Source organism: Halictus rubicundus, chromosome 11 (assembly GCF_050948215.1).
Source record: "Halictus rubicundus isolate RS-2024b chromosome 11, iyHalRubi1_principal, whole genome shotgun sequence".
NCBI classification, from domain to species: Eukaryota; Metazoa; Arthropoda; class Insecta; order Hymenoptera; family Halictidae; genus Halictus; species Halictus rubicundus.
The window spans coordinates 2,215,685-2,235,773 of record NC_135159.1 but is presented as its reverse complement, the minus strand read 5'-3'; the positions used below and the strand labels follow the sequence as shown (position 1 = coordinate 2,235,773).

Below are 20,089 nucleotides of genomic sequence, written 5' to 3'. Positions count from 1 at the left end.
CCCGGTGCCTGCGCCTCGATCCGGGATCGACGGAATGATCGGGGAGAATGATTATCGGAGGAGCACAAGCGAAAGATTCACCCTATATATACCGATTGCTAGACGCGTCATTCGTCCCCCGAAGTCTACCGGAAATGAGAAGAGCGCCGGGACACATTGTTTCTCGAGTACACCGTGTAAGTACTGGGATATATCAATGAGAACCGGCGAACAGAAATATTCCCTGAATGGGAGAGCGATTTACCAACAATATTGAATGATTGAGTAGCATGACTACCAAATTCTACTTATAATGTCACTAATGCTCTCTCTATCCATCTATCTCTTTCTCTCTCTCTCTCTCTCTCTCTCTCTTTATATATATATTTGTATTGTATGTCTGTGTCTTACTCTGTCTCACTCTGTCTCTGTCTGTCTGTCTGTCTATCTCTTTCTCTTTTCAGAATATACACAACACAGTCCCCTCTTCACTGACTACTCTACTCGCTTCACTCTGTCGCCAATGATATCACGCTGAATACTCTCTGTCCCCTCTGTGCTCGTCGTGATCGACGGGTCGCTGGTCAAGCGTGTGCTTCATCAAAAAAGAAAAAAAAAATGTGTTCGATTCATGACTATCGCGGACCATTCCTAATTGGGACTAGCCTAATGGGAAATTCGGTTCCCGGGCAATCGTCTAGAATATCTAGAAGTCCTCCGAGAAGACTGAAGCGGTCCAAGAGGACAGTCCTCTCCTTTGGTCTAGGCGTCCGCAGGACCGTTTCTGACACGTTTCTACGTGTCCGCCTGGTCGGGCTTCCATTCAGGGACAGGCTAGGCTGTGCGATCCAACGAGGCCGGGTCGATTTCGGTCCCACCTCGGTTCTAGACTATCCCGAACAAGGTTCTGACCCTTCAGTCTAGAATCTCCTCACTCCTCCGTTTGATTTAACGCTGTTGCGCCAAGGCTTTCAGGCTGATTACCTCGTTACACGTCACTCAAACGTGACACCGCCAATTAGCACTCAACGAGGCTGAGTCACTTCTGCCTTGGTACACGAGGCCTGAAGGGTTCGCGGAAGCATCGAGTGCTGCGGCACGCGGTGCAGCTGCCTTGGGTCCTCCTCTGGAAACGAAGATGCTGCTGCCGAACCCGTCAGACTCGCGAGGACACGTTGGGCCGAGGAGTACGCTTCTGGAACGACGCTACGCACGGTCGACCGCTCCTATGAAATAGCTGAACGTGTGAAACGTTCTCTGCGAGGGTAGTTGGTCATCCTAGCAAGTGCATTGAGCCTCTGTAATATTCGGACACTGTACAATTTGTATTTTCTCACGCTTTCGCTTCATTCGCGACGAGGAACATATTTAGTTGTGTATCAAATTATTACAAACTTTCTTTGTAACGTTGTGTAAATGAAATTACCACTATTGTTAACTAGACACATCGTCCCGATACGATACGCAACCGAATATTTATTTTCATAGTCGCGAACGAAATTACAGCGCGACAAAGGAAAAATTGTACAGTGTCCGAATATCAAGGTGACTCACTGTAAGTAGGACCGGAATCAACCTCTAGAGCTCGACAATCCCCAAAAGGGCTCTGTCTGTAGTTGATAACGTACGATTGACAAAGATACGACTTTTGTTCAGCATTCTTGGTCCACCGTGTGTCCGGTGCTGCGAGTTTGAAGCTTGCTCTTGTCGTTGCCGAAGATGTTTCTCAGCCCGATGACTCCTCGGTCGTTGTAGACGCAATCCGACGTCCACATTCAGCGCAAGTAGATACAGACCGAACTCTCGGGCTCCCGTTTGTTTGCCTCCCCTGCGAACGATCCCTGCGGCTTTCCCAATACAGTTTTCTAGATAGGTACGCACAGTAAAAGGTAGATGCGCGCATGTTGTACCGCCACAGTGAACGTTGTTCTCGGCCTATTGCTAGGCGACGTAGTAGCGAACACATCACCCGCCCTCCGTGAAAGCCTGACAAACGCATACCTGTGAACTCGGGTGAAATGCAACCAAGTCCAAGACGACCAAGAGAGAACGATCCAACAACGTGTGCACCAGAGACACACACACACGCGCACGCGCGCGCGCGCGCGTGCAACCTACATACACCCAGAAACATACAACCGTATACTCGTTCCGGAGGGAACGGAAACACAGACACGAATGTACACACACAGAACACGTACACAAAGAAAAATGCCTTCGATACAAGAAGCAAAGCCCCGCAAGAGAACCGGGAAGTACGAGGAAAACGCACCGAAAGAACCAACGACTAGAACAGCGTGCACCGATCACCGTCATCCGGATTGCCAGCACCGAAACGATCATAACGTCCCACAGACCGGATTAGTGCAATTGTTTGTTTAATATTGTAGATGCTTGCCGGTTTCAAAAAACGCGAATCGGCTCACGGTGACCAGCCGGTTCAGCGAGAGACTCTTCAACGTTAAAGTCGATCGTTCCAACTAATGACTTACGACTCGGTAGTGTTTCCTTTTTTCTGGACTTGTTGCACTAATCCGGACCGTGCCATAAATGCGTCGTAAGCAGGGTGAGTCACGCCACATGGAACGCCCAAATTTTTATATTGGACGATAAGTAGATTGCGAATTTTATGCATTTATAACGAAACCGAGTAGATCGGATACAGTGAATATATTTAAAGAATTGAAGTTGCATTATTCAGTAAAATTATTGGGGAAAGAAATAAATGTCTATGTAGCTTTTGTACCTTGAAACGAATGCAGACAATTTTTATTTCGCATAAATCTGCATTTTTCCGAGGTTCAAGCGTTCCCATTTTGTGTGGCTCACCATACGAATATATATGTACGGTGTTCTCGAAGTGTACAGCTCGAGAAGAGGCGAATCTATTCAGAAGAACAAGCGTAAGATTCGTGATGATTCTTAATTTTGTTCGAGCCATGTCAAGAAGCCCCAAGAGGCATTCTCTGCCAAAGTATAGTCCATACTTGTGTCATCGCATAAATTCGCCTGTTCTCGCAGACACCCTGATTATATGTATACAGAGTGTCCAATCTAATTCGAGCTCTTTAAATACCTCGCTTATTATTGCCAATGAAAAGAAATGTCGGAGGAAATCGCGACTGGGTTTGAAGCGGTAAATATTGCGATAAACAATTTTTCTCAAAGTCACATTTCACAAAGTTTCAAGGCCGTCGACATTTTACAACGGCACCGAGAGAAATCTACAAAGAAAATTAACCTTTTGCTCTCGAATGGCGCAGATTTTGCACTCAAATATTACTATCTTTGTACATACATACACACTGGAAATATTTTAGGCCAGAAGGAAAGTCTTAGTTTTCGAGTTAAAACAGTTGTAGTTCGCGTATGTAGTTCTAGTATTATTTTTTAGCGCTTAGGGTCACGCGGAGGTCATAGGTTTTGACCTTGTCTATCGCGGGACAGTAATGAAGATCTATGGTCCGATTTGAAGAAAGATCGATGGCCTCGAAATCTCTGAAAAATGCAACCACGAGAGAAATGTTTCTCAGCCGTAGCGTTTGCCTGTTCGAATCCGATCGTGTTTCCCTCCGAAATTTGTTGCTATTGTCAAGGTTAAGCGTGGTATTTAAGGCGATCGAGTTCGATGGGAGAGCCTGTATATATATTTGTACACGGGAAAAAGAAATGGTCGAGCCAGCCGCGTAACACAATCGCGAGACCCGAGGGGAGAACTCGCCAGCAAACAAACACACACAGTCTCGGGTGAAAAGAAAAAAGAAAAGAAAAGAAACGAAAAGATGGGCGTGCTTGTGTGTCGCTAGCTTAGCTCCTCGCTCTCCTGATTAGAACGTCCTTGTTCCCTGTCTTTTGCAGCTTCGAGTAATCAGAGCGTTCAAGTCGACTCTGGAAGATTTGGAGGAGCGTCGCTCTGTCCATAGTTTACACAGCTTACACAGTATGCGCAGCTCACGCAGCCACACCGGGCCCCGACCATTCTCTGACTTCACATACATTGACGAAGACCCGACAAACACCGCGGTGATCGGCATCGGCAGGTTGCCGGCCAAGGGGGCCGACACTGCTAACACAGCCACGGCGATTGCCAACACGTTTGCGGACCATGCTGCGGCCAGGATCAACAGCAACAGCGCCGTAACCACGTCGCCGTTGTTGCTCACCGTCTCCGGACCCGGCAACAACGCTTACAACCATCATAATACCATTCACAACACTACCACTACCACCACCACTGCAACCACCACCACCACCAATGACAATAGATCCTCATCCAATAGCGCCAACCCGAGCCAAACCAACCATACGCAGATGCAGAGTAGCAACAGCAGAGACAACACCACCATCACCGGAAACTCCCCGCTTCTCAGCTCCAATAATCTGGCCCTCCCGGAATTGACGAAGCTCGTGCATGAGACCAGCATTTAAAGGCAGCTTTGCGTGTCGCCACTCTACACAACCCCAAACTCTACTTTCCCTCACCCCTCGAAAAACCACCCCACCACCTCTCGTTTTATCTCTATATACCACCCTCTGTTTCTCGCGAATCTAGAGAAAGATTCCCACTGTTTCTACTATCCCCCACGTATGTCTGCGTCTCTGTCTAGCGGGACCAGCGAATATCTTCGATATAACAGCTTTTTCTACACCCGTTCTTCTATCTCCGTGTTTCAGTTTTGTTTGTATGTTACAGTATACCGATAGCTGATGCTCGTGCTCTCGCGCGTCGCCTGCGACCATTTCGAACGATCCTCGTCGACCTCGGCTAACCTAGGACCATAACTCTTTTACGGTTCAAATTGAGAGAGTTGCTTTCCCGAAGAAAGCTGCTGGTAAATTCACAAAGGGGTGAGCCCGGATATCGACGATCCTCGACCGGAGATTCAACGTGAAAGGTGATCTAGCCGACGATGGACGAAAAATCTCTGATCGACGATCGTCTATTCGGCACGACGTCCTAGTCGAGAGACGGCTTTCGTCGAATAGCGCGGGCCGAGAACACGAGATCGGCTCGAACCGTGTACGATGCTGGACCACGAAAGCCTCGAACCTCTGACTCGCGTTCGTCCGTCGATAGTGTTTCCTCCTCCTTCGTTGCCGGGGGAAAAACAAAAAAAAAACAAACGACTTCTGTCTCTCATCGCGCGCGCGCGAAACGATCCTCTCCGGTAAATCTATCATGCTTCGTTCTATGGTTATCCTTTCGATGAAAACTGTGGTCCCGGATCGTTCCGCGCGCGCGGAGCGTTTTGTTACTTGGAGAGCCGTATACCGGGTGACTCGCGCGAACCGTCGTTATATAGAGATTAAACGCGTAAACCGGTCGCGCGCGACTCAACCCGACTATACTCATTGTCAGTACACACACGTTATGATACTCAGCCAGCGTCCCGCGAGCTTCTCTCTCGGTGGGCCGAGCTCTCGGAGCAATCGGCCGCCGTGATCTTTCGTTTTCAATTCTCGTACACTCGATCACGATTATAATTATCATAGCTGGACTCTTCTTTTTTCTCGCCGATCGTCTATACCGCCGTTTTTCTTGACGGGCACGCGTTTTCGCACAGGTCTCCGATACTGGCCCGCAATCCGCAATCTCTCTCGGCTTCGTACGGTGTGTTATACGTGCGTTCCCTTTCGTTCCTCAATCCGAAGAAGAGCGTACTCTGTTTTTACTCGAACGACCAAACCGGCCGCGATCGCATCCCGATCTACTGAGGGAATCGCGTTTCGTTTTCGTTCTTTGGCTCGTTTACTCGATGTTGGGAGAGCAAGAGAGAGAGAGAGAGAGAGAGAGAGAGAAAGGTACAAGTACTTAACGCTCGTTTGGAAGACAATTCTGGGAACGACCGTGGCAAAGGACGTACTTAATCGTCGGATCGAGTCTCGTCGCTGTCCCGCTCTCCTTTGCCCGATCCGAATTCCTCGAAAGGAACGCGCGACGGAATCTTGATCTCGCCGATGATCTGTTGATTTTGTATCGTCGCGTCGCCGCGTTGTACAAATTGCTATCGCAGGAAACCTCGGCTATCTCTCAGACAACAGCTATTTACGTTCGATACACACGTCTTCGCTACCATCTCGCAAATTTACTTAAAGACAATCAACATCGTTTTACACACTTTGCTATTCAAAGTGCACGGCGCAATGTTCGCGCGTCGCATTGGACCCTTACGTTGATTAGTAAAATTTTCTACGATCACGTTGCACTTTATAGTTTGAACGGATATTTTCATACTTGGAATGTAAACTGATTTACAACCATCCGAGAACGTCTACGATAATTTTGCTATTCAGCAACGGAAATAGTAAAGAAATTGGAGATCTGTTATCGACATAAGGGGCCGATAAGACGCTTTAGCAGCGAAGATAAACAGCGCAACGGATGCTGGGAACCGAACGTTGAGATATCGATCGTCCGACCACGCGTGGACTCGTACCACTGAGACGCTGTGGACGCGAACGGAAATATCTTTTAGATTATTTTACGGTAACCGGGATCGAGGACCTATTTATTTTATTTATTAAGCCCGTAGACTAAATTAGGCTAAATAATTTTATTAATCCGTTTGTAGGGTATTTATTATATTTTATCGAGCACGTTTGTACATTCACGACCGCGCGCGCGATCCACAGCGTAGCTCTTTCCAATCATGTTCGCGGAGCACGGTCTGTTTTATATCAGCATTCGTATTCAGAGGATCTACGCGACGCGTTGGTTTGTAAATAATTTTAATCGAACGAACGATGATAGTTTCGTTCGTTCTGCTTCGAGCGCGATCAAGGTTTCGTTCGATGCACGTCCCTCGGCGATTTCGTTCTACGAATCCTGATCGAATTTCCCAGATAAGACCAGCAGGGACGGCGAACGAGAAACGCGTCACTTATTCTACCTTTTAACCGCGAATCAAGTCCCGGACGGAGTCAGTCGTAAACATTCGTCGTTACTGTTCCGTTTCGATCACTTAAAACGTCGACTTAAAAACCGCCGCGCTTAGCCGCGTCCACTGCCAGCTTCGCGGGCCAGAGATACCGAAAGAAAAGACACACACACACACACACACACATATATACAGAGAGATAATTTGTGTGCATCGGGGGGCAGAGAGAAAGAGAGAGAGAGAGAGAGAGAGAGAGAGAGAGAGAGAGAGAGAGAGAGAGAGAGAGAGAGAGAGAGCAGCTGCCCCCCAGTAGCCGTCGACCGTTAGTCTTCTCTCGAGCAAGATGCTTTGCTCCATAGATCTCGAGAAAATCGTGTAATCGCTTCTTGCTCCAGTTGCACAGAAATCTCCGTAATTTTCTGTGGTTACCTTTACAATCGATCCGCCACCTCAGGGATCTTCGGGGTGGCAGGTTTTCGCAGGATTTGCGCGTGTGATTCTTCTTCGACTCGTCTCGTTCCTGTCTACTCAGGGTTTCCACCGGAAAGGGCCTTTTCTTCGACGACTATTCGACCCTGAAAGTTTCACCCTAAACGAGTGAAGCGATCGCAAAAATCGATAGGAGCTCGACGGGTGCTAACCACTTCGCCGGATCTCTGCGATCCACGGAGAAGCGTGTTCGTCCACATAGAGGAGATATATCATGCTGCTACGATTACGCGAACGCGAATAATCCAGGTCAACTGGAAAGCGTGTGTGCGCGCTCGCGCGTGGGAAAGAGCGAATTAGAATAAGAACGAAAGGGAGAGAAAGAGAGAATGGTGTCGTTATTCGAACAAGCTCGAACGAGCGCATACACACATACGATGTACAATTCACACCGGCGACCAACAGCGTTGCGATCGAGAGAAGACGTTCGATTTCTTTCGTTTAAACGTGTGACGCATTCTGAAGAGAAAATAAGAAAGAAAAAGCATTTTGTTTTGATCGCGTTTTCAAACGAAGAGAATGAGAAAAGCAGAAAAGTATATATATATAGATACATAGAAAAGAAACAGGAAAAAAAAACGAATGAAGTGAAAAAAAAATACTGAACGATATTTGACTAACGATAATAACGATCACGTAGGGAGTATAATATATGAACATATATTATTAATTTTTCATTAATTCTTATTAGCGATTATTATTACTGTTATTATATAAAATAAAGTTTAAGACACGTTATCCGAATGTTAATTGATCCAGGCCGATCAGCAGAGGGCGCGTCAACATTCCTTGTTTCGTCGTCTCGTGTTTTTTCTTTTTTCTTTTTTTTTTTTTTCTTTATAAAGTTTGTTCGTTTGTTTGTTTGTTTTATTTTTGCGATTGTATTGTGTACCGGTCGTGTTTTACCGTTTACGTTTAGAGTGTTGTTTAATACTGGATAGAAAAAGCGTGCGTGTTGATTCGTCGCCCGTTAATCCTCTGCACTATTTTCGCCGTTGCGTTTTCTCTTTGTTTCCCGCCGCGACTCGGGCGGAGACGAGCAACAGGTCGTTGTTGACGGAAGAGGAGTGAAAGAGAAGGGAAGAGAAGAGAGTAACAGTAATAAACATTGTAAATACTGTTTCGCCGCAGAGTTTTCTATCGATTTCTCGTAGCTTGTAAAACACTTAATTCGTAGGTCGTATTAATTGAATCGCTTCGCGGCGCTGATAATGGGGGTTTGGGTTCTCTCTCTCTCTTTCTCTCTCACACACACATATATTGCGAGAGAAACGAAAATCGCGACGTTTTGTCGCGCGACAAATCGTTCAGATGGTAACAGACACTTACAAGTACAATTGCAACTCGTGCCTAAACCACACGATTGTTAATAGAAATATATATTATACAGTACGTAGGGTGATGATCAGCTAAGCGTCCCACCTGAATGACATGTAAACTATTTGGTCTATGAAAAAATGGTTGAAACGATGGTCTCAAGAATACCGTAGAATGTAATAATTTTGGTTTCATTCTGTTTTGCTGGTTTATCGCGATACAAAGGTCACCTTGAGTTTCTTTATCGTAAAGTGTACATTTTAATCCAGTGATTGGTGAGAGAATGGAATCCTGAGTGAAAAATCAACCGATTGAGCAGAGAACATCTCTCGGTAACTATTATTTCCTACACCGTGTACCCTTAGTTTATTTATAGTTTTTATTTCAGGGTTCAACAGTCTCTTCGAGCAAAAGAGTAAAATTGACCCTTTACAATAAAGAAATTCAAGGTGCCTTTTATACGTCGACATAAAAGCAAAATAGGAAAAACAAACTAATTACCGTCTTTTCTCGATATATGTCGCAAATGTCTAGCCGATAAAACTCCTAGAACTCTCCCCACTGCCGTGGGGTATACCCCGTGAGGGGTCCCAAAGCTCGAGTGGCCTCGGTCGCCTTTTCTACGTTCGGCAGTGTATCAAAGCATAGTGTCTTCTAGCCGATATATGTCCTTGGGTAGAGCCGCGTTAGGGACGTATATCGAGAGAACACAGTATCGCGACAACTGTACAACCATTTTCGCATATAGCAAATAGTTTGCGTGTAATTTAGGTGCGATCCTTCGCTGAATCACCCTTATAGAGAGAGAAAGAATGTATACAGAGTGTTGCAGAACGCGCGGACACGATTTCACCGGCGGATCTCTTTGCATCTTGTCCGTCGTTGAAGTGACGGTCCAGACGTTTCGATGCGCCCCGTATACGTCCCAACGTTTCGAAAGCGAAATGGTTCGGTGAACCAGAACGAGAGACGAGACGCTTTCGCGTCGAGAGATATTATTAGTATTAATTATTGTCTAGGCGCTTCGCGACACGGAGCGTGCTCGCAGAACACGACACGACATGTCGTCTTATGATGTGTAAAATGTAAAAATGTTATACGATTCCCCGGCCGTGATTGCAGAGGATTAATAGTGTGTCTCTGTCGGCGATCTCGATCGGCGCCCTCTACTGAACGAAAGGAAGGCGCGCGCGTCGCGAACAAAGCAAGCAACCCCGTGTTTTTTCTCGATTCGCGATCCGTCCTCGCCATGGAAATCTGCACGATCGCTCGGTCAAAAAAAGAAAAAAAGGAACAAAGGAAAAGAAAAAAATGCAAAAAAAGTAATAATAAACGAAATCGCTGACTTTTAACGGCAGTTGCCTACTACTCCTCCGTGTTTCTCTCGTCAACTCCTCCCGCCGTCGCGCCGGTACTCTCGGGATCCTAAAAAGAGTCGATATCTCTCTCTCGACCGAGATCGAGCACGATCGCGTATGGATCTGTGTGCGCGCACATACACACCATCCACACAGAGACACGCCATGCGAACAACACCGTGGTCTCTGTATCCGCTTTTCGCTTGAGTCTGACACTCCTCTCTCTGTCTGCACAATACTTCCTTCGCTCGTGTTCCTCCGCGACCGGGAGAACACCGTGTACCACCTGTGCGTCACTGGCGATATCGACGTCTTTAGATCCCACGCGAGATCTCTCCCGAGACTCGGTACAGGACCTCCGATAACGGATTTTCGCTCGAAACAACGGCACGTCGTCGCTTCTCCGTTCTCTATCGTGTTAACTACTCCTCTCATGTATCCCGTATCGTTCCCAGTTCATTCCGGATATCGTAAACTCGTGTGTAACTCGCCGCTCTCGCTCGTGAGTCGATCGATCAATCCGTGCGAAATCGTCCACGATCGTGAAGACGCACCGCCTACTCGCGTCCGATCAGACTCAAATTCGCACCAGTCGCAGCCGGTCTTGGACCGTGCGATCGTCAACACTACTCGGCCATGCCTGGCCACACGTACACTCCTGCTACTTGCTCTCCTGTCGGGCCGTGCAGACTCTGTCGGACGACTCGTGCTTACCGATTCCAACGAAATTCGACGAATAAGTACGTTGGCCTGCAAACATTAAAGGATCGCGAAATATTCGGTGAAAAATTGCCCATCTTCGAAGAGTCGTACCGAGTTTTGACTATCAGATTTCGATCCTTTAATTTTGCATGGCAGTGTACAAAGTATCGTTGCAATCTGTAAAAGGTATAGGCACATTACTATCGCGCCACGCGGGCTCACGTGCTACCGCGTTACGTACGGAGGAAGTAATGCATATATATGTATAAACAAATTAACATCGCGTCGCATGGAAAAAAAGTGAAAAGAAGTTATAGAGCGTGAGCCCATACAGTAAGGAGCAAAACTGATTACACACTACTTGAAACAGCATAACTTTTTTCAAATTAGTCCAAATAACTTTAGCGTTTTTGAGAAGTTAGAAGGATTAGTTTATTAGACGAGGTGTAAAAAATTTGAATTGATCGGAATCGCAAAAGAAATAGTAAAAATTGGTTTTTTCAGCTTTTTTTATCTGAGCCTGTATTGAAAATTTAAAAAATGTGTTCTATCGATTCGAATAAATTATATGCAGGCTGAAAATTTCATGGATATTGGTTACTTCGTTTACGAGTTATGAACAATTAAAGGTGGGAAAATTGCCATTTCTCACGATTTTCGACTAAAAATCGCACTTTTAATCGTTTATAACTCGTAAACGAAGTAACCAATACGATGAAATTTTCAGCATGGATATAATTTATTCGAGCGAATCAAACACATTCTTTAAATGTTCAATACAGGCTCAGATGAAAAATCCAACTTTTACTATTTCTTTTGCGATTCCGACCAATCCAAATTGTTTACACCTCGTCTAATAAACTAATCCTCCTAACTTCTCAATAACATTCAAGTCATTTGATCTGATTTTAAAAAAGTCCATAATGTGGACTCAGTTTTGCCCCTTACTGTATATGTATAAACAAATTAACATCGCGTCGCATGAAAAAAAAGTGAAAAGAAGTTATAGAGCGTGAGCCGTATGCACATATATGCATATATATATTTGTTCTGTATATAACGTGATAAGTGACAACGCATGAGCTCGCGTGACGTGATAGTAACGTGTCTGTACTCTCGACCATGTCCGACCATGCGGCGCACGGTGATGCAAGATCGAAGCGTCCGACTGCGCGTGGACTCGTTCTACCCGGCGGTGTCCGAGCGTACGCAGGCTCGTTCTACTTGTAGAGGTCCGACCGTGCTTGGACTCTCGCTACTTGGCCGCGTCTCTGCTCACTGCGCGCGTGTCCGATCGCTCGCGGATTACGCTACTTGTCCGCTTGGTCTCGGCGAGGGCTCCCAACGGAATCGGTTACTCTCGCAAAAGCGTTCCCTGCCACCTAGACACCGGCTGCCAGCGAGAATATCCGTGGTGGTAGCGAACGCGATTCGACATGTCTCACGGTTCACCCTTGTGTTTCGTCCTGCAAACTGTTGTCGTTCGAAGATCAGATCGATCGTATCTCACAGTCCAACGACGAAACAAGCAACTCGGTAATCTCTCTCGCCGTCGAACGAGCAGCGGTTCTCGTTACGGGAACGTGGCTGAAAGATGATACTCTACACCGGTGAAAACCTCTCGACCGGCGTCCATACCTTGCGTTGCATGTCACGAGCAATCCTCGGTTATTTCTGCTTATCGATCTCTCTGTTTCACTTTTTAATCATTTCGGGTTTTTTTCGGTCGGATCGCGCGTGTCGTCCGTCACATTTCCCGAGACGATCGTCTAGTCTTCTGTCATCCGATCGATTTTTTTTTTGTACCGTAGTCGGGTACCTTTCGGCTCGCGCCTCGGACCCCATAAATCGAACAAATCGAAAAGCATTTCATACGTGTGTGGGATTCGTCGCTCGACACAGTCGAAAGGTGCCTGAGCAGCGGAACGGTGTCGTTCGAACCGTGTCGAACAGCCGGAAACGTTTGGAACAAAGATACGATTCACACAGTCTATCTGGTTTGTTTATATTTTTTTCTTTTTTTTTTTTTTTTTGTTATTGTTTTTCTTTTTCTATTTGTCTCTTGATGCGATGTTCGAGGTGGTGTAATTTGCTAAGTGCGTATTGCTCGTTGCATCCTGTTATAACCATATTATTATCCTTTGCTCTTGAAGGTAATAGGTGGCGAGTTGCAGGAACGTTTGATACCAGTACCCTACAGCAAGAGTTCGACAGACCAAGCTGTAAGCGCTCCTCTCTGCTCTATCTTTCTCACTTTCGCTAAATCTTTTTTTCTGTCTGTCTGTCTATCTGTCTGTCTGTCTTCAGTTCTATGTATAACAGACACACACGCAACACGTATATCCACGCGCCAATGCCATAAAGAACACACACACACACAAACACAAACACACACAGAGTTTCCGACTGTCTGTCTCTCTATGTTTTAATCTTTCTCTTTCCTACCTGTTTACCTGTCACTGTTGACGATTCACTGTTTATTACTCGCTCTTTATGTGATACCGTCTGTTCGCTGCTGTTATACGACCTCTACGCTTCGACACGCTTCCCATTTCTCTCTCTCTCTCTCTCTCCCTCTCTCTCTCTCTTTCTTTTTCTCTATTTCTGTACTCCTCCCTCTTCTCGTTTCTCTCTGCCTTTTGAGCCTGCAGTGTTATTACTCGCTCTAGCCTTCTACTTTCTTATTTTCTGCCTGCACCGTGCGAATCACTGTCCAGCAGAGATGGGATAAAGTATAGTCCAAGTACTATACGTTCGATTCGATTCGCGAACTCGATCCCATCCCTGCTGTGAAGCCTAGTTTAATCCGTCGGGCTCGGGAAAGTGTACAGATCTTGTATGATAGAGAGGAGAAGCATAAAGGTTCGCTCGTTTATAAAACTGCGAATTATTTGTTAATTGTTTTTCTTGTTCGAATCGCTGTGAACAGTGTTCGTCTGTCGGTCGCGTTTCGAATATTCGCGCGCATCGTTCCCGCGCCGGAGATGGAGGAGTGGGGCGAACAGCCTGCGCGGTGGACCGACGCACAGTGGTGTCATGGCGGCAAAAAATCCATTTTATAAATTTTCGATTTTTATAAAAAAAAATTATTTTTGAATTGCCTAATAGTGCGTGCATGATGTGCCAAAGTCAGATTTTTGAAAAAAAATTTCTTACGGAGATATACGCATGATAAATAACCATTTCCTCGCTCCTGGGAATTCATCAGTTTTCAGTGCGATAGTTATGTAATTACTCCGTCTATAATTGAATACTTAGGGGTCTACAAATCATATGGGTTATTGCAAATGTTTTCAACTATTAACTGGCAAAAAAAATTTCCAAAAGAAGTTGTTTAACATTAAGTAATATGGACTAACCTGAAGCCCCTTTGCGTTACGCTCATTTTTTATTTATGGAGGAATACAAAAAATCCTTTGAATAGCTTCGATCTGAAAGTAATCGTTTTGGCAAGTTATAATATTGATCTAGCTTTGTGCAACATTTCATGAGATACTTCGAGATGCTTTCGCCGCAATTTAAGTTTAAATATCAGCTTTCGGAATTTCCAAGAATGAATCGCGCGGAGGTCGCGATTATTTGATGTTTCAGGTGAAATTTTTAAGGGATACATATCAGATAATTAAAAAAATGTGGCATTCATACATATAAAAAAATATTTATATAACAATTTTTTATGTTAAATAAACAGTTTTCGTTCACTAGACCACTATCGCAAAAATGCAACAGGTATTTTTTGGTAGTACTCCAATGAACGCTATAAAAATAATTTATGTAAGATAAAAAAAAATTGTTATTAAATATTTTTTTATACATAAAAAATTAACAAATCATATGCACTTCACATTTTACTTTATTATTTAGAAATATTCTTAAAAAATTTCTCCTGAAACATCAAATAATCGTAACTTCCGCACGATTCACTCTTGGAAATTCTGAAAGTTGATATTTAAACTTAAATTGCGGCGAAAGGGTCTCGAAGGGTCTCATGATTTTTTGCACAAAGTTAGATCAATATTACACCTTGCCAAAACGATTAGTTCCAGACCAAAATCTATAAAAGGATTTGTTGTATGCTTCCATAAATAAAAAATTGCCAGAAGACAGAGATTTTCGATTAGCCCATATTACTTAATGTTAACAACTTTTTACAAAAATTTTTTTTGCCAAATAAGCGTTGTACCTGTGGCAATCTCTCCACAAATTTTCAAACAAATTCGTTGGATAGTTTCGTTTTTACAGATTTTTTGCCGCTTTTTGGCCATTTGGCACCACTGTGCGACGTGTCGCTAGTACGCGTCCGGCTCTCGCCGCGCCAGTTTCCCGCGAAAAAGTGATCGTGTCGGTTGAAAAAGTTAGCGAGGAATGTTTGGTTAGTGTTCAGTGATTCAAGACAGTTTCGTCGACCGATGGGAAACGTATCTGACAACGACCGAGCTCGATGGGTTGCTGCATCGACGTTGAACCGCTAGCGAAAGTAATCTGTAAGTTTTCGCCAGAAAAGACCTAGAGACTTCCGGTTGTTCTTTTACTCGTTGCCCGCGCGATCGCATCCTCGTCTTCCCCGATCACTGAACGCGTCCTGCGCGTCTCTCTAGAAAACAACGAAAGAAGTTGTACATCGTCTCTCTGGTTCTGTACTACACGCCATGACACGACACAGACACACACACACAAACAGAGAAAAGACACATCTGTTACAATCGCGAGCTCGCTTATCTTTGTTCGCTTTTACGTCTCGGTTGTTCTTCGTTTCTGTTTTGATGCTGTGTTTTGTGCCACGCGGCGCTCGTTTGACATTCGATGCGAGTCGATATATCGTTTCACGTTTCTACTGAGAGGACGAGAGAGAGAGGGAGAGAAAAAGAGAGAGAGAGAGAGAAAGAGATCGTGCTTCGCAAACCATCGAACAAACATGAAAAACGCGCGTAGTGTTTTAGCGGTTAGATGTTAGAGACGAAATTCATAGTGTGCACAGATATAGTAGCCACGCGCCAACTAGATTCCCGGAAGCCTAGGTTTCTAAAGTCTCTAGAGAATGGTTTCTGAAACGCAGAATGTCTCATAGCTTTTCAAAATTGTAAATTCTCCTAGATGCAATCTAGCACAGGGCTGGGCACGGTTGGTGCACCGCAAACGCTTGCTTCCCCCACCAGCCTCTCTTTCGTACAGCGCGCACCCAGTGTCGCCACATCAAGACTTGTTCCCCCACTCTAATTTCCCTTTCTACCGCGCTATTATTCCCCACGCTTCCGTCGCGGTCCAGAGAGAGAGGTTAACTTGTTCCCCTCGTATGGCAACACTGCGCGCGCATTCGTTCGCTGGTGTCTCGTGTCTTCGTTGCCCCGCTGTACGTATTTTGGTAGCTACTCGCGATTAGTGTTCCTTCTCGAGAAATTCTATAATTGATTATTTCTGATATCTCGAGAAATTCCAGTATTTCTCGAGAAATTTAAATCTAGAAAAATTCTTATGAATTCTTATGAATATTAAATTCTCTTAAATTCTTATTTAAAACTTTAGAAAAGCTGAATACTGAATTGAGTAATGAGTTTCTTGTTGTTATGAAAGAAGAAATATCTAAAAGAAGAGACAAGATTGTTGTATCTCTTATAAAATATCTGCATAATCCAGAATCTCTGCAAAAAGATTCAGAAGATACATTTTTTTATTTAACATCCAAGGCAGATACGTATAAAATGGCAAAACAAATTCTAAGCAGACTTTTTTGAAAATATAACAATGATTCTTATGAAAATAGTTAAAAACTTTCAGATTCTCGGAACGAGGAACTATCACTGGAAAAACAGTTAGAATTAGAAATTGCAGACAGCCTTCAAGAATTTAGTGTCAAGAGTTTAGCGGCAGAAGAAAATAAATTCCGGACTCTAACAACGGAATTCCAAATTTTTTAGTCAATTGGAAAAAGGACACCCAATCTTCAGCAACTTTTGGATGTTCTGTATACGATAAAGCCAACATCCACACGAAATGAAAGAAATTTTTCTACGGCTACAGATTTTGTTACAAAAAGAAAAGAAGTAGATTGTCTGATTCTACATTAGACGCATTATGCTTCTTAAGAGTCATTTCAAAACAAAAGCGTGATGTTTCACTTTATAAAAATTTGGTGAAAGTTTCCCAATATTTCTTTATTTTATTAAAAATTCTCGAGAATTCTCGAGAAATATAGTCTTATTTATTTCTCGAGAAATTAAAAATGTTAAGAAATCAGGAACACTATTCGCGATAGACGAAGCCCGTCCGTTCTCCATGGTAACGGCGCCTACTAGAAGGGATGGCGGTTTTTATCTGAATTCAGACAAACGTGGCCAGCCCTGATCGTCCCTAGGGATCGACGACTCGCTCGATGATCACCTGTTGCGTCGAGAACGCGCGACAGCCGCCTTATCGATCGATAACGCTCGATACTGTTTGCGAGTCGTTCACCGCGCTGGCACGCTGCACTCGCGCGCTCTGTTCAAACTTGATTCTCTCCCCGTGCGATGATCGTTTGTCTCCCAATGTTTCCTTTGTCTCTGTCAGACAGAAAAAAGAAACAATCGCAACGACTAATCTTCTCGTTCACGATGGAAATTCGACTAGGCCTAGACATTGAATCGCTTTCTCGAAAGTCGATTTCGAATATCGCGCTGATTACGCTTACACACAAGTAGACACACGGTCGATTGCGTTCGTTTGCTCCCGCGCATGATTGCCATTACTTACGAGAACCGGTAACCTTGCAAATCTGTTTCTCGCTAGGACAGAAGTTTGCTGCTCGAACTCGATGGTTTGAATGGATTCCACGATTTTTCGTTCCTGTCCCATCCTAACCCATAGTCGCCAGATCAGGACTTGTTCCCCCACTCTAATTTTCCCCTCTACCGCGGCATTCCCCCACGCTTCCACCCCGGCCTGGTCACGCGTCACAATGTCACGTGACTGACCCGGTACTGGCAGAGAGAGAGAGGGTAATTTTTCCCCCTTCTATTCGTGCTCCCTCCCCTCGTCTGGTGACTATGTCCTAACGTCCCGCTATACACGGCTTTTCTGAATCGCAGCCGGTTCGATACCTCGTCGAGTCGAGATGACGAAACGCGGGAGTCTCCGTGTATGTAATATCGGGTGAGAGCTTCTCCGATCATCCTGACGAGTACACGAAGGCCCTTCTTCACCCTTCGCCTCAGCCTTCTCTCGCTCTCTGTTCTCTCACCCTTTTCTTCTATACTTCTCCTATTTTTATCTCTCTCTCTCTCTCTCTCTCTCTCTCTCTCTCTCTCTCTCTCTCTCTCTCTCTCTCTCTCTCTATCCCTCTCTCTCTCTCTTTTTTTCTCTCTCTCTCTCTCTCTCTCTCTCTCCAGCTCTATTTTCTTTCTCTCTGGACTAAGTTCACTCGACTGAGTCTACTTCCGGCCGATTCCCGCCGCGCGCGCGAGCGATTCGAACTCGCTCCTCTCTAACCTCTCTTTCGAGCGGGGACGCGACTATCGATCGAGTTATGCGTGATCGAAATTCAAAGACGAAGCGGAATTAAAATCGCGCGACTTTATACGCGCATAACTCTTGAACCAGTAAACTCCTCGCCTTAAAACTTCGATTTTTGGCATTTTTTCGTCAAGATGCGCAGGAGTATGTAATCAAAAATTAAAAATTTCTGGGTCGCCGAGGTGAAGTTTTTAAACCTTCATCTGCCGTAAATTCGAACGAAAATAGATCAACAAACGATGTTGTCGCGATCGACGCGCTTTCGAAAAGGAACGTTCTCGCGAGTCGGTAGAACGTGCTCCTTTTAGAAAGTTTTTCGAAAGAGGGTCGAGGAAGCGTGCGTCGTTCGTCGCGTGGCAAATCCACCTGTGTCGACCTGCGATGGGCGGCTGCTCGAACAGTAAAGCTCCAACCCACCGAAAAGAGAAAAAGAAATGATTTATTTTCGAAATAACGACCGTAGAACAAAGGCAAAAAGGAAAGGAAAGAAAAAAAAAATATGCAAAAGCGTGTCCGAGCGAAGGGCCGAGCGTTGTGTTTATCGCCCAGCCCGGTCTGGGAAAACAGTTTTTCTCGCAATCAGCAGAGCGCATTGCGCGGTGTAGCGTGCATGTTAATCGTACCAGCGTGATGACGCATTTAAACCGGATATTCGGCCATGTTAAAGAGTCTGACCGTCAGCCTGGTTAGGGGACCTCTCCGCCAACTCATCGTGTAAGTATTCCCTAAATGTTTTCTGTCGACCGATCGAATCTTAAAAAAGAATAAAAACTGAAACAAATCCGCAAAAGGATTTCGAAACACGAACGAACGAAAGAAAGGAAACGATCGCGACACATTTTTCGTGGCACCTTCGTGTGAGAAATGCAAGAAAGGAAGGAAGAAAAACAAGAGAGAGACATTTCTGTTTCGTTGATAATCGATGTACATATAAAGCTAAACTAATTGTGCCGAGAAACCTCGAGGAAAAGAGTAAAACTGGTTTTTATTTTTATTACGAAATGGTGTTTATCGTCTTCTTTTTTTTTTCTTGCCGCCGGGAGTCTCTGTATATTATCGTATATATTTGTTTCTTTTTTTTTTTTTTGTTTTTTGATTTATTTTCTTGCCATCGGGAGTACATATCTTGGCTGACCGATAGCAATGTTCGTCGAGTACGTGAATCGCCAATTGCATGCCAGTTCGCAGTTTGCAGTCTGTCACGCTCTATTACAGCTCACGTTACCGATGCATAAGTGTATATGCGTGGAATTTTTCCTGTTTTCTATCACCCCCTGACCCCGTTTTTCATTTCCCGTGTACCGGGTTCTCAGGCTCGCTCCTCGAACCAGGAAGAGTTGCCACCTTTTTGTGCAAGACAACCTGTACATATCCAGCACTCGAGAGACACAGGCAGCAATTTCAATGTTTATCTTATACATGTGCGTATACATGTACACACGTATATTCGAGCAATCGAAATTTCGGAAGCCTGTGCCTTTCCGGTGCGTCCATACTTGGCAACGTTGCCGAAGATGCTCGTTAGCTTGTTTGGAACATGTTGTTTGTCGAACGGACCGACGAGTTGCGCTTGAAGCAGCCTCAGGAAATCCGAGAAGCTTCTCCCAGCAATGGAGAAAATCCAGTTTTTCGAAAGCATCCTTGTCGCTTCGCCTATTTGGGCGCAGCGGTGGGGATGCATGCTTCAAAAATATTTCGAGAAGCTTCTCAACAAAGCCTCGCATATCCGCTTGCCGTATCGAGACGAACGATTCCGGAAACTGGAAACCGGAAATCGGTTTGATTCCAGTTTCCGGTAGTCAACGGGTGCATGTGGTGTTGCGTGACATCGCATCGATAATTCGAGGCGGTGACGTCGATCGATCAAATGAAAACATA

General features: G+C 44.9%; 1 protein-coding gene across 13 annotated transcripts in view; it reads left to right on the top strand.

Moving 5' to 3' along the window:
• The window catches only part of Pmca (plasma membrane calcium-transporting ATPase 3), a 101,828-nt gene that overhangs the window by 78,569 nt on the left and 3,170 nt on the right, over positions 1 to 20,089 (top strand). For 7 of the 13 annotated variants that reach the window (XM_076795811.1, XM_076795813.1, XM_076795814.1 and 4 more), the window contains one exon: positions 3,838 to 8,084. The exons of 4 other annotated variants lie outside the window; for them this stretch is intronic. In XM_076795811.1, the coding sequence (XP_076651926.1) occupies positions 3,838 to 4,407 (570 nt within the window). In that variant the 3' untranslated portion in view covers positions 4,408 to 8,084. Of the gene's footprint in view, positions 1 to 3,837; positions 8,085 to 12,876; positions 12,946 to 20,089 lie in introns of those variants that run through there. 2 more of the 13 variants (XM_076795815.1, XM_076795817.1) reach the window with 1 other exon arrangement.